The sequence below is a fragment of the Symphodus melops genome (assembly GCF_947650265.1).
Source record: "Symphodus melops genome assembly, chromosome: 14".
In the NCBI taxonomy this organism is placed as follows: domain Eukaryota; kingdom Metazoa; phylum Chordata; class Actinopteri; order Labriformes; family Labridae; genus Symphodus; species Symphodus melops.
This window is the reverse complement of record NC_136704.1, coordinates 6,267,108-6,281,644: the sequence shown is the minus strand read 5'-3', so window position 1 is coordinate 6,281,644 and position 14,537 is coordinate 6,267,108. Positions and strand designations below refer to the sequence as shown.

The following is a 14,537-nucleotide window of genomic DNA, read 5'->3' as shown; positions in this document are numbered from 1 at the left end:
ATCGGTACAGTTTGGTACGGTTTGGTTCGGTAAAGCCTGATCCCATTTGTGTTTCCACAGCCACCCATGCCATATTTGGTAGGTGGCACGTAAGCCGGATGCCAATAGCCATGTCAGCTACATAATAGCGTCACATGATAGCAGCTAACAGCTAACCGCTAACTAATAAATTCAACAATGGAGAAAAACGTGACACAAACAAAACCAACGATGAAGACATCCAGCAGTTCTTCTACTCTGTCACTGACATGTGACTCTTTATTACAAAACTCAATCAAGCTTTGTTTCAGAGATGGCTGTGGGCCGCAAGGAGAAAATTAATCCTATGTGTCCAATATTTTTGGTCAAAAGACCAAAAATATTGTGAAAAGGAACATAACAGCCAACAGAAAACGCTATGAAGAAGATTCATTACATTCATAGAGATTGTACGGGTCGCAGTCTGTGGATGTGCATCAGTCGTAGGATTTCAACATCTCGCTTGTAATTTCCTGCTGTGTTCTCACATCAGCTCAACCTGGCTTCATACAGAAAATGTTCTAATGAGCAGTTAATGTTCAGCTGTAGTGTAATATAATGTTAAGATTGATGTGAAAACTTTTGCTGTTTGTGTAGACACTTGCAGCCCACAAGGGTTTTGTTCAAGTGTTCACAAAGCAACATTTGTCTGCCAGCCCCTTCACTTGTGAGGTAAAACATAATCTGAAATTAGATTGAGACGAAAGAAGCCCTAATTGCTGCTGGGAGAATCAAAAGAAAGGTTTACAAGTTAAAAGTGGGCGCAGCAGACTTTTCTTGAACTTGAGAATGACTTTTATAAAGTGAGGAGGAGGAGATCAACTTTCAGTAAAAGTACTTTAAAACAGCCTCCCAAGGAGAGTATCAAAATTCTTAATTAAAGAAAAAAGCTGATGTTTCTGAAGCAGTTGATGAATGTACTCCCCCACAAGGCTTTTTTTTCTGAGGATGGAAACTGTCAGGAATGTTAAGGAGCCTTTTGAAGCCTTAAATGGATACTGAGAAGGATACTGCGAGATGTTTGAGTTCTTGAGTTCCTGAGTGCTGCCGAAAAGAATGTAAAGCTCAAGGTTCAAGCTTATAGGTGAATAAGTTGGTTTAAAGAATAGACAATGTGCTTCACCTCTAAGAAATAGTGGCACTGACTATACTTTGCTATTTCACTTGAAAATTCAGAAGAAATAAAGCCAAGAGAGCCCCCAGCCTCACATTGTGTATGCCCCACCATGTAATTGGCTAAAGAGTTGTACGTTAGAATCAAAGCAGCTCCTTTTAGTTTAGCATATTCCTCCCTGCACTGTTCACTGTTAAACACCTTTTACATTACAGCATCTGAGAGCCATGCATAATGTAAATGGATATATCCTCCAGTGTAGGCAGACTGATTACCCCCACTGCAGTCTCATCTGCTAAAAGAGGTGTGAGGCGTAATATGCCACTTTTAGCTTGAGAGGAAAAAGACATCTGGAAGACACCAAGGTGCTTCAGTCTGCCCCCGCCCTTACACACACTCTTAATATTCATACACAAAATCAGTAGAGAGTGGCATTTAGCAGGGAAATTTCCTCAGCTAGAGGGCTTCAAAGGTTTTTAAAGTCCCACCTCCGAGCATGGTTATCAGGCATGAGGGGAAGTATGAAAAATTATTTCATAAATCAGTTGCTCTTCAAAGCAAGGATCTGCAAAGGCAGCATACATGAAACATGATCTGATAGGCAAGGAGCTTGCCAAGGGAATTAATGCGGTGCCCTAAAAAGGTGTTCAGTGCCCCTCCTCACGGCTACTTTGGTACCAGACCTCTTTGCTGCAGAGCTGAATACAACATGACTCTGTCTGTTTGTTTGGATTAAACACAACAGGAGCTACTGAACACGAACAAAGCTGGGACGAGAAAAAAACATGACAACAAATAAATAATTTTAGCAAAAATGTATAGAAAAAGACATAGCCTACTATAGATAGTTATTACTATCTAGTTACTTTAGTTTTTCTTTGATATTTAGAATGATAAATTATTTGAATAAAAGTTGACCACATTCTTTTTTTTATCATCTATTCTTTTTAAAGAAAAGCTTTGAACCACATTAATGATTCACATCATCAAAGCTTAAGAATCCACAACAGATAGATAGATGTATGATTATGATACATTATGATAATGAAGATTATGTAAATGTATCTCTGAGTCATGACTGTCTACAATGAGTGAGAAGCATATTTACATCATGTTTACATGGACAGAAAGGACGACTCTTGCTCGACGCATTTGCAGCTCTAGCCCAGACAATTTGGTCCCCCGATTGTGTTAAACTCCTTTTAATGCAGGCAGACAAGAGAGCAGAGGCTTGGCGGTGGTGGAGTCCAACAGCAGTTTGTTTAGGTTTCATGCTGGTACTCAAGGGTGATGTCTACTGGATCAAAAAGTTGCACATTCTTCGTTTAAATATAATTGGAACTGTAGGTGTTGAGAAAATATGGACATGCTAACCTATTGAAGTCTATGGTGAGCAGGTTACATCTTGCTATAAGCCTCAGTAGTATTGTTTTTTCTTAGATTTAACAATCAGTAAAATAAGATGCAGTACACAGAAACTGGGATAGAAGTATTATGTACACAAGGCTTTAAGTAAATCAGGTTTACTCAAGTCCATATAAGTGTATTTAGATTGTACAGCATATTTATGTTTTAGTGCTCTTTTTATGCACTGCAGGTTTGCACTGGCGGTTGGGGGGGATTGCAATTTCATCTGTGCTGTATGTTTAACATGGAGCATATTTGACAAATAAAGAACCTTGAACCTTATCTATAATCATATTGCTTACAACTAAAATTTACCAATGAACATGTTATTAAAGTAACAAAAGCAAGATATCCAAAATGTTACCTACTGATGCCTTCAGCTTTCTCTCTTTGTTGTTGGACTCTGTATCATTGTAAAGCGTCGATTCACCAGCCATCTTACGAATCAAAACCTCACAAACATTTTTTATCCGCTCTGTGTAACCTGCATCTTGTTGGGTCATTGGGTTGTTGGTGTTGTTTGTGTGGTTGATGAAAGTAGATGAACTGTCCAAACAATGATTTATGACATTTTTCCACCAGCGACTACAATTCAAGTTTGTTGACATCCAAAAACATCTTGTGTATCCAAACATCAGCTGTAAAGGCTACTTTTTGGTGACAGCGCTACAGAATTGACAGATCCATCTTGCCTAAAACTCAATTTTTCAGCAAAGAAAAATGGTGAATAACCCATACATTTAAAAAAAAACACACACTGGCAACAGCTTTATGAGAACTAGCAGCCAGGGAGAGAGAACAGAAATACAGCTGGGTCATTTGGCTGCATGCATTTTCACCTACACGTTTAGAAGAAAGAACATAAAGGATAAATTAAATTATTTCCAAACAATTACACAGCTTTCAAAGACATCTTCATTGCCAAGCGTCTGCCAAACACAATCCCTGTTTTTATCATTGTAAATGTCACAACTTCATTATCCTGAATGCACTGCAGTAATGAAAACCGGTTATATCTCAGTGTAACTCCTGCTGAATAGATGAAGTCAACAATCGCTCTAAATGATATGTTAACTTAGTGAATGCAAACAGTGAACAGTATGAAGTCATTAAAGAATGATGAGGTATGCTGCATCTGTAAAGTGACGTGTTAGGATTAAAAAAGCACATTCAGGGGTGAAGAATATATTCAGATCTCGGGGCGGCTGTGGTTCAGTGGCAGAGTTGGTCGTCTCTCAATCTAAAGGTCAGGGGTTCGATTCCTAGCTATATGTACATGTCTGATGTGTCCTTGGGAAAGACATTTAACCCCAAGTTGCTCTGGAGGCGGCATGTGAATGGGTATGAATGTGATTAGCTAATGCAGATGGACACGTAACACAGCAACCTCTGCCATCAGATTGTGAACAGCAAAGTGTGAAAAAAGTTCTGCCAAAAATGTTATTTGAGTAACAGTCAGAATGTTCATCTCCAGTGGACATTTAATGGTTAAAGTTTGTCACGATTGCAGGTAGGAAACAGGGAGGAGGAGTGCAGAATAAAAAAATATTAATCAAAAGACAAAACAAAAACTTACTAAATTAATAAATCCAAAACTTTCCAAAAAGCAACTCGAGCAAAAACAAAGAAAATCCAAAAATACCACGAGGAGAGACACAGGGAGCAGGGAGAAGAAACAACAGGCCACGACAACCAACACAAGACAATGAACCCACAAGAGACTCAGGGAAAACACAGACTAAATAGACATGGGGTAATCAGACGCAGGTGAGACTAACGAGACAGGTGAGGACAATCAGGGTAATCAGATGCAGGTGCGACTAACGAGACAGGTGAGGACAATCAGGGTAATCAGACAGGAGGGAAACACAAGGAACAAAGAACACAAGTACAAAGTAAAACTCAACGCTGACAACGCAACCAAAACCAGATATAGAAAACAAAACAGGAAACACCAAAGACTAGACCTAAAACACAAGACAGGAAATAAACTAACAGGCCACATAGGAGGACACCGGGAAATACACTCAAGACTTAAGTAAACACAAGACTATGAAACTTCAAAGCACACAAGGGAAACAATCAACACTAGGAAACAAATAGAACACAGAACCAAACCATGACATAGTTGCTCTTATTTCAAACATAAGAAGCAAACACGGAATAACAAAACACTTGAAAAGAAATACAGTATTGTATACAAAAGAACATTTAGCAGTATACTTAATGAACAAAGTATTGCTCTAAAGGCCTAATATTGAAAGTAAAATCAGAAAATTGTACTTAAAGCAACACATGTAACTTTTCAATCTGAACACAGTACTTTCAAAGTAGATCTTGTAGTACTAAACCTTTTAACAGAGAGAAAGGTTTCTTTCCCATTTCTACAAAAAAGGCCCAGGCACCTGTTTTTAGCATGATTTAGTTATAGCTAATCCGACACAAAGCCGTGTTTTATGACAGTGCAGTTGCACTTAGAGACCATTGGTGGGCGACAAAGCGCACCAAAAGAAATTCCTCTGTAATGTTGTCTTAAAGTTGAAGTAAACATTTTCAACTAAGCAGTGTTATATTTCCAGCAGCGATATTTCCCCCTCCAAGTTTTGAGCAAAGAAGACAGGCCAGAAAAGGTAGGTGGTTTTAAGGCACCTCTAAACATACAGGTGTTGCAGTGATGCAGCAGGCAAGCAAAATGGCTCAGATAGAACTGATTGTACCTGACATAAAAAGCCTCTGCATTTTTCAAATAAGATCACATTTGCATAAGAATACAATGCTTTATTTTGAAATGCTGTACCGTAGAAGAGGAAAGAAAAAAAAGTTAAATACCAATTTAAAGACAAATTTCATTTACGAAAGTTTATCAGTCCACAATTTTGAGTAAACGTGCTTCAACATATTTCTTCAATTCACATTTTGAACTTCATATACAAATTTACCTTCTTAGAGACAGACTGTCAACTAATCCCAGTTTTGCCTCTCCTTGTCAGCATCCATGAGTCAACTATATTATTTCAATCAAAATGGGGAGAAAGCTGGATTACATTCAGCATCCAAGATTACGTTTAATTACTCATGACTCTTCTGGGAGCAAGTGTTCAAACTCCTGTTGGGTACAGCGTGTTCAAGCAGAGAAGTGGATATTTCATTTGTTTTTTTGTCAGAGCTGGCATTAGAGTATTTTGTTAGCTCTGGTTTGAGGCTAAAATAAAGCAAGGGAGTGGTCTGACAGGCAGAGCTCTATGCACACCACCAGATATCAGGGTGGAGTCCGAGAGTGATCCCCGGACAGGGCACAGTCTGTTCCCTTTATGTTACTTGCACTGCTGCCAAACTCTGTGTGTGTGTGTGTGTGTGTGTGTGTGTGTGTGTGTGTGTGTGTGTGTGTGTGTGTGTGTGTGTGTGTGTGTGTGTGTGTGTGTGTGTGTGTGTGTGTGTGTGTGTGTGTGTGTGTGTGTGTGTGTGTGTGTGTGTGTGTGTGTGTGTGTGTGTGTGTGTGTGTGTGTGTTTATTCTGTGAGTTTGCAGAGATGAAAACAACAAATAGAATTCATAGGAATGATCACATCATTTATGAATCTTGAAGATAAAGAGACAAACTTTTTATCAGATTTTTCCAAGGTTTCATTATATAACAAACTTTATTCCATACAATGCCCCGTTTTCCATTTTTAAATTGATTGATAAATTGAATTGTCATAATCTTTGATCTACCAGAAGATCCTTTCTTTATTTCAAACTAAAAGCATGGTTGAATTCAAACAGCAATTTACTCTCAGCTTAAGACAGTCCAACATCTTCAAATAAAAGCCTAACAGCTAAGCCTAACTTGTTTTTAAATGCAGTACAATGGCGATTAATCATTATTTATAATGGGAATTATTAATATTTTATTTTTATAATGCAAACAAAAAATGTTAATCTTTTCACAACCCTATTTTCTTTACAAGTCAAAATCCCATTTTCAAAATATGTTGAATTGAAAATCTGTTCCAGCAACAAATGATGATCCTGTTCAATAGAAAAGATGTAATCAACAGCAGATCAGATAAGCTGCAGTCTATTTGGATTCCAATGAACCAGGTAAACGCTTTTTCATTGACTTTGGAACCACTGCCTGGAAAACTTTGGAAAACAGTTAATACCTGCACAGGACAGATACAAACTATTAATTTAAAGAAACCAATCAATAAAAAGGCTAATGTATTCCTTGCTGCCCAACTGTTTTTCAGAGTATCATACTTTTACAAAACTACATCAAATAATTTTCCTTTGATTTCAAACTTTCTTCAGCTCCCATCATCCCTCAGACATGCCAGTGTATACATTAATTTTTCATTTTATATGTCTACGTTTCCAACCTGAGAATGTAATAAATCAAATATGCTCTATGTTTGAAAGACTGATGGTGCCAGCTCCAGGCCTGGTGCAGTGCAGGAACAGATCTAAGGTGCTTAAAATACACAGGGGAAAGAAGAGGTAGTTGATTGAATGTGCAGTGACATCTCATCAAAGCTGATCTCTGGAGGAGTCGGTTATTCTCGGTCAGAAAGAGGTCATCTGCGTCTGCACCGAAAGAAAGTGGGAGAAGACTTAACCAACAGATAAAGGCGACAGAGGAGGGTGTCAATTCGTTTATAAGGCAAGTAATATAAGTAGTTTACAAAGTCGATGATATCACTGGGTAAAAAGCTCTTCAAGGTTTCCATCTTACTTAGTCTTGTAAGCATGCTAAGACTTCCTAAGTTTAAACTAAACACAAACAGCAGCATACCAATTAGAATGTAAGATTCAGAGGTATTTGGTATTTGGTGATTCAACAAATTTGGGCAGATTAAAGTCCTGATGGTATTCCAGAGAACAACTCAGGGACCATTAATATTGGTGCCACGTTTCAGAGAAATGAACCCAACAGTCATTCAGACATTTCTCTATAAACCTGAAAAGAAGAAGACAACATTCTTAGGTCATTAATCCTCTAAAGAATCTGAAGGCCGATAGTTAAGTTTGTGCCATGTTATTTATTAGATGTTGACATTTTCACTGAACAGGTGAAGCTCTGACTTGCCAGTGGTGGAGAAAAGGCTAAGGCAAAAAAACCAAACATATACTCATTTTGAAAATCATTCAAATATCTGCTAAATTTCTATCAAATCCATACAAATAGTTTTTCAAATATTTCAGTCCAGTGCACGTTCTCACACCTCATGTATACAGAGAGTCGTCGAAGCAAACGGCCAGGGTTCAACTCCGAGCTGTTGCTGCTTTTCAGCATGTTGTTCCCCACTTTCTCTATATCCCTCTAATAGATAGATAGATAGATAGATAGATAGATAGATACTTTATTGATCCCGAGGGAAATTCAGGGCATCCAGTAGCAGTATACAGACAGGCAGGACACAAGACATTGGTTACAATACAAGACATCGGTTACAATACAATGTAACTAATGTAATGAAGGCAAACATGTCCCAAAATAATAATAATCAAAAATATACATGTGTTTGAGTGTGGACCAAATGCTCAATCTCAAAGTGTGTGTGTGTGAGTGTGAATGTATTCTAGGATTGAGTGATTTACTATTGGCTGCTAAACTGTTGTGTTGACTCGCACACTTGCAGGTTGAAGGTTAGGTCTCAGTAAGGGGAGTCAAGGTTTCAGACTAATGGAACAGCACTTAAGATGGCAGCAGATATTCTCCTGTATGAGAGTGCCAAAGGGAACATATTATAATGACTAATGAAACTGAGCTTCTGTCATCTGTGCTCGCTCTCTCCTGTCCTTCCTGATGATAGAGAGACATCTGACCTTCCCACTCCAGACATCACCAGAGAGGATGGAAATGTATGTTCTGAAGGTAGAGGGTATATTTACCGAGTTTAACTTAATCCACAATTGTTGATTTTATTCATCTCTGCCCTTCAATTATTTTCCTTTCACCTCGTTCTTTGCAACATGCTCAGAAAAGACTGTCTTTGACTTTTACACTATTTAATGTAGTTTTTGTTTCTAAAACTTTGAGCGTTTCCTGAATGCGTGAGCTTAATGCTTCCATTTTAAATGCAGCTCAGGTCAGAAAAAGCACTCACACTTGAACTACATTTCATTACTATAGAGAGCAGGTGGTGCCTTTTGTGTGTGTGTGTGTTTGTGTGTGAATGGATTGCTGTTTAGGGGATGAGTGACCACGGTTCTTTTAAATTCAGTAACATCTGTTTGAGTCTGTTTTGTATCTTTCTGATACACGTGATGCTCCAAGCATTTGACCTGCGGTGTTATTTTTATGCATATTTTTTGGAGAATTGGAGGACACGTACCAACTTGTGTGTGTGTGTGTGTGTGTGTGTGTGTGTGTGTGTGTGTGTGTGTGTGTGTGTGTGTGTATGTGTGTGTGTATATGTGTGTGTATATGTGTGTGTGCACGTGCATGGCCATGCAGGGCTCAGTTGGACATCAAATAATAGGCCATCATCAATCTCTGTCACACTCTCCAGGGAGTAAGTAAAGTGTGTGTGTGTGTGTGCATGCGTGCACGTGTACTGCATGTGTGTGTGTCTACACCCAAATGAGAAGGAGGAGTGGGGGCCAGGTCAAATGCGTGTGTATGTGTGTAAGCGTGGCTACTGAAGCAATGGAGTAAACGTGGCCAAGACAAAGGGAGGGTTATAGGCTTTGGAACAATGTGTGAGAGAGTGTGTGTGTGTGTGTGTGTGTGTGAGAGAGCGTGTATGTGTGTATGTGTGTAAGGTGCCGATTTTGTGAAAGGCATCTGTCTTTGTGTGTGCTTGTGTTTCTGTGTGAAAGACTGACATATGGACAATGCACACGGGTCTATAGCCACAGCATGTCACTAAGGGTATCTTATCTGGGAGGGTGGAAGCAGCAGTAAGACTGCTATCTCTGATTGTTTGAGGTTATTATTATGATCTGTTCCCTCAGTCTGAGCCACTGTGACATGTTCTTTCATTTTGGGAAAAAAAAAAAATCACGAGTGTCAACTTCCTCTCTGTCATCCTCTGCTACAGAAGTGTTTGTCTCTTCATCTTTTTTGTGGAAGTTTCTATTTCTGGTAAGGCTGTGTGAGAGATTTAGAGAGGATTTATTCACAACCCAGACGTTTAGCCTCTGACTAAATAAGCTTTTCCTACAGGTTCAGGAAACATTGCGGAAAATCTCTTTCTCAAATATTCATGGGAAAGTAAAAATGTCAAGGCATTTGAAATGATAGAAGTTTGGAATTAAAGTTTTCTTTTGCGTACTATACCAAATGTAGCAATTTATCAAAATAATTTTTTTTTTATTCAAGAGGCAAAATAAGTTTAATATTCTCTTGCTGTATAGAGAATATCAACAGTGTTTGTTTACAGCAGCGGTAGAGTTGCTCCAGTGGGGTTGGGAGGTGGCAGGTTTCTCAGCCAACCAGCATCGCGAATCACGCGAGGAGGCACTCAAGGGGCGGGTCTTGAGATTCTATTAGCCAATTAGCATCTACCTTTCTCAGCGCTTGGAGAAGTTAGCAGTCTGCTGCCAGTCTGGTCCGTAGCCACGATGGATGCAACACCATGCCTTCTGCTCGTCCTCCTGTTCTGGACAAGGATACAAGAAAATGACGGTAAGTGCCCTTAAACGGACGACACAGATTAGTGTTTGGTGTTTCTCCTGACAAGTTACACTACTACCAGTCCGACCAGTTCCGCTGTAAAAGCTCTTTGTTCAAGAAGCCTGAAGAAGCGGAGTGTGTCTAACTAAGATGGCGCAGGGTCGGTGGCCAGCCTGCTGCTGCCTGTCTGAGGAATGTTTATTGTCTGGGGGAAAAAAGAAAAGGAGAAGGCAGCAAAAAGTCACATTGGACTTTAAAACAGCCCAGAACCAGAGCTGATCTCTCTTCGGCTCGGTTTGGGTTTTTTTCTTTGGACTCGGCTGGTGGAGACAGTCCGGAGGAAGTGTCCTCAGTTTCGCAAACACAAAGTTGGCAGCATCACCGAGTGGATGTTTGCTTTTTGTCAAGCACTGGTTGTTCATTTACTTTGTGGTTAAAGCATAGTCCCCCTTGGAGTTTGGCAGAGGGGGGGTCAAAGTGGTTGTTGCACCTGAAAAGTTTGTTTTGTCTCGTGGCTGAGTAGTCCTGTTACCCAGGTAACCTCAGGTCAGATGATGTTTTGTATGACAGTGACGTCTTGCTCGAACATTTATTTCTACGTGCTTTGCACTCGTACATATGACAGGTAATGTTTGACTTTTTTTCGATGCGAGTGTTTGTTGTGAAGTGAAATAACTTTTTGTCCCCATGCTGCCTGACAACTCTTAAATAACCAGTGAGCTTGTTAACATTTTAACTTTAAAATGTGTCGTTAAGCTTCGAGCTGTTCATCTAGTCGTTAGCTTACTAGCTCTTAGCTGCTTCCGATAGCGGTGTTGAAACAAAAAAAGAGTTTCCAACGTTTCCTTTGACGTGTTTGATTCTGCCAAGACGACGCGTTGCTGTCTGGGGAATCACAGTCTTTGTGATGGTATGTAATGAAATCGTAAAGAGGTACAACCGTGAGCGTGTTTGTCCCATAGGGTGCTGCCAGAAGATGGTCAACATTTTCCTCCCAGTTTACACCAGTGCACGCGCCCGCATGAACGCCAAACCCCATGTACCACATTCACGCTGTTTAGTTCAACTTCAATTCACCATTTGTTCAAGACTTTTTCTTTCAATCGGTTGGCCGGCTTAATTTCCCTGGAGCTCTTTTTTTGGAAATCAAGCTCGTAGTGATAGTTTGGGTTCAGTGTCTGCATTGGAGGAAGACTGCAGCTGAAGTGTTTAAAGAAGCGTTTTTCATTCATACCGAATCGATGGATGTGTTTTGCAAACCTAGTCTTGTTTAATGGGGTGTTTGTGGTTACTGCTGTGCACTGTGGCTTCACATTTGTGAAGTGTATTCAGCATTAATAGCTCCTCTCGTCCTCATCAGAGACAGCCACTGATGCACGAGACACCGCGCCTGCTACGATGCACGCGCTCCTCATGCTGAGATTTTTTTTTTTAAATTGAAAATATATAACGGTAGTGTCTCCTTTTGTTTCAGTAGTCAGCACATGTCAAACAGGATACAGGTTTTGTTTTTCTCGCTGATGCAAACATAGTGTTTTTCCCCTTGTTGACTCGCATACTCAACGCGTTTCCTTTGTGTGACATTCCTTTGTGCAGAGAGAGAGAGAGAGAGTGGGAGAGGGAGCCTGATAATGAGTGGAGGAGCGTGCTCTTCAAACAGCATACATAAAGATCTCAGCACAACCCAGTCATGCCAAAAGCTCATCCGTGTCCTCATATTACCCCGTTGCTCCCTCACACACAGGCTGCTTATTAGATTGATATGTTGTCTCAAGGACACACAAGAAGGGTGGGAATCCCGCTTTCTTTGTCCAGCAATAGGATTGTCATGGCGTGAGTCCTCGGCCGGAGCTGCAGCATTAACATCAGAAAAGAAGCCAATATTTTAAATGCAGATAACCTGATGCACGGATTAGAAAGAAGACTCATTGCTCATGCGCACATGTCAGATGAAATAATACGCTTCTGCATTAGAGAGCAGATACATTTTTTTAAGAGGATGGATATTTATAACACCTTTCATTTACACCTTTACATATCCACTGCTGTGTTCACGACCACACCCCTGCAGCTCACACACACTCGCTACTAGCAGTATTCACATTCAGCGTTGCACTACTGACTCAGTGCACACCCCAGTGCTGGGAGTGGGCTAAAAGAGGTGGTGTCACTATTACTCTCCTCATCCCTCCAGCCTCAGTCATCCTCCTGCCTAACAGGATCCATCCTCGTGCTCTATCACTCGTTTTTCTTCTCCCCCCTTTCCTCTCTCAGCCCTCCCATCTCTCCGTTTCATTTGTCTGCTCTCAGTCTATCCTCCCCTGCCCCTTCCAGGCATCCCAAGTAGACTGGCCACATTTAGCCAGAGTGGCTCGCATAAAGGATGAGTGTTGTCAGCACTCTTGAGTCCAATGCAAGCCACTGTCAAGGGAGACTGAATCAATTCTGATTGTCCCGTGACCCTGACGTTCCAGGATGTTATCTCAGCTCATATTACTCCAGGGTTGCTACTATAGCTTGCTATGGAATAAAATGCAACCCTCCCAATTTTTTTTTATTAAGATTTAATTTGAAATTGCTGCAATATCACTAACAGCTGATATCTTTGTTACACAAACACCCTTACTGCATTGATCCCTCAAATACTTTTATAATACATTTGTGGACATTATAAGGAACACAAGATAGTCACTCAACTGGAAAGTATCACTCTGGAGAGTGATGATGCTTGTTGTAGTCCAGTGTTTCCCAAAAAGACGATAGCTGGGCTGGTCACCCGAGTATATGTTTTTATTTCATTTTTCAATTATTCATAAAATTGCTGCATGTACAACAGGATGTGGGGGGGGGGGGGGGGGGGGGTTTGAGGGCAGGCATGTGTGAGGACTTCACGGCAACAGAAAAACCACAAAAGCGGAATCACGTCAGCTTCGTGGAAAGAGAGAAGGAGCATCTCATGGCTTTGTTTTAATAATGTCCAACTTGCTGCTGACACTGTGCTGAACTCCCCCCCCCCCCCCTACAGTGTTTCTATGGGAAACACTATAGTCTATGTAGCACACTCTGCAGCTGACGGCCAAGCGAACTGCAAGTGCAATAAAAGGATTCTCATACGAAGTGCTATTTGACTGGTGAATAAATCATGTGATATTGGTGCATAGCTGCAATTAAAATAAGCCGACACTGATAGTCACTTGATGTGCTTAGGTGTCCAATATCATCAGCTGTCCGATTTATCGGTCAGGCTGTACTAAAACTACTACGCACACTTGCACAGCCTGTTACCTGCCTCCAGACTGTTTGTTCTGATCGCACCTGCACAAACTGAAAAAAAAACAAACACAAAATCACAGTGGCAAAGACAGACACACCTGTTGAATCTGTTTAATCAAAATGAAGTTTTACTTGATTTGAAGCTCCATCAGTGTGAATGTAAGCAAAACAATGCTAAGCCACAGGCTAAGCATCTCCAATAAAAAAAAAAGCATTTTGTCATTTGCAGACTGATGTTCCAAAGCAGATTAAATATCTCTTCCAGGATCTTTGCCACTTTTTGAAACTCTCATGTTTGTAGCTGGTCTTGTGAAATCCACTCATGGGTCTAGGGGTGTATCAGAGTGTAGTGAAGAAAGAGCACTCCTTAAGAAAGACAGACTCAAATCAGGAAGTAATAGTTCACAGTGAGCCAATAGTCATGGGACTTTTCATCAAGGCCTCAGTGGGAGTCCAGTTTTCTCCTCTCTGTCGATTCACCACAAACATGGTGGTGTTTTGTTATCTAGTTACTGAACCTTAAAAAAAAGTCCACAGAGGCAGTTGGAAGTCGATCTTCGTTTCCCCCCCCACCCCACACACACACACACACACACACACACAAACACACTGCTGAGGGTCAGTTGTGTGTTTCCACGAAATGCTTGGGAAGCGTTGTTTTTCTAGGTGCTCTGCGCTGCCGCTGTCAGTACAAGTAGGAGAGGAATGCCAGGCATGCGGGTGACCCTGGACGCCGTTGTCCTAGCCCAAGGAACCACGACTAATTTGAGAGGTTGTCGCCATGCCAGTGACCATCGGATTGAAAGGCACCAATGCGTTAATGACCGGCCCCCCACTCTGCTCTCCTTCAGGGGGAGGCCGGGGAAACTACTCGAGAGAGGAGAAAATCCTGTTTATTCACATCAGATAGGACAGGAAGTGGAAGGAGAACCAATTTTAAAATAATGAGTTCATCCTGATCAGATAATTTGACATTTACAAACATCAGAGAAGTGAGGCTAATTAACTGTTATAACCTGAAACTGCGCTGCTCAGTTCATTGATTTATGTAACTGTTGAATGTGTAACACGTTTTTAGAAGTTGTGTTAAAAATGAAGCAAAGTTTATGTATGAAATTAGGCTGTC

At 40.6% G+C, this 14,537-nt stretch overlaps 2 protein-coding genes across 2 annotated transcripts in view; both read left to right on the top strand.

Annotated features, from left to right (window-relative positions):
* Positions 1 to 14,537, top strand: part of reck (reversion-inducing-cysteine-rich protein with kazal motifs) — a 220,314-nt gene that overhangs the window by 117,134 nt on the left and 88,643 nt on the right. The window lies entirely within an intron of this gene.
* Positions 10,026 to 14,537, top strand: part of tgfbr1b (transforming growth factor, beta receptor 1 b) — a 70,976-nt gene continuing 66,464 nt past the window's right edge. Inside the window, exon 1 of the mRNA XM_079361501.1 lies at positions 10,026 to 10,150. Within this exon, the coding sequence (XP_079217627.1) occupies positions 10,087 to 10,150 (64 nt within the window). The 5' untranslated portion in view covers positions 10,026 to 10,086. The remainder of the gene's footprint in view (positions 10,151 to 14,537) is intronic.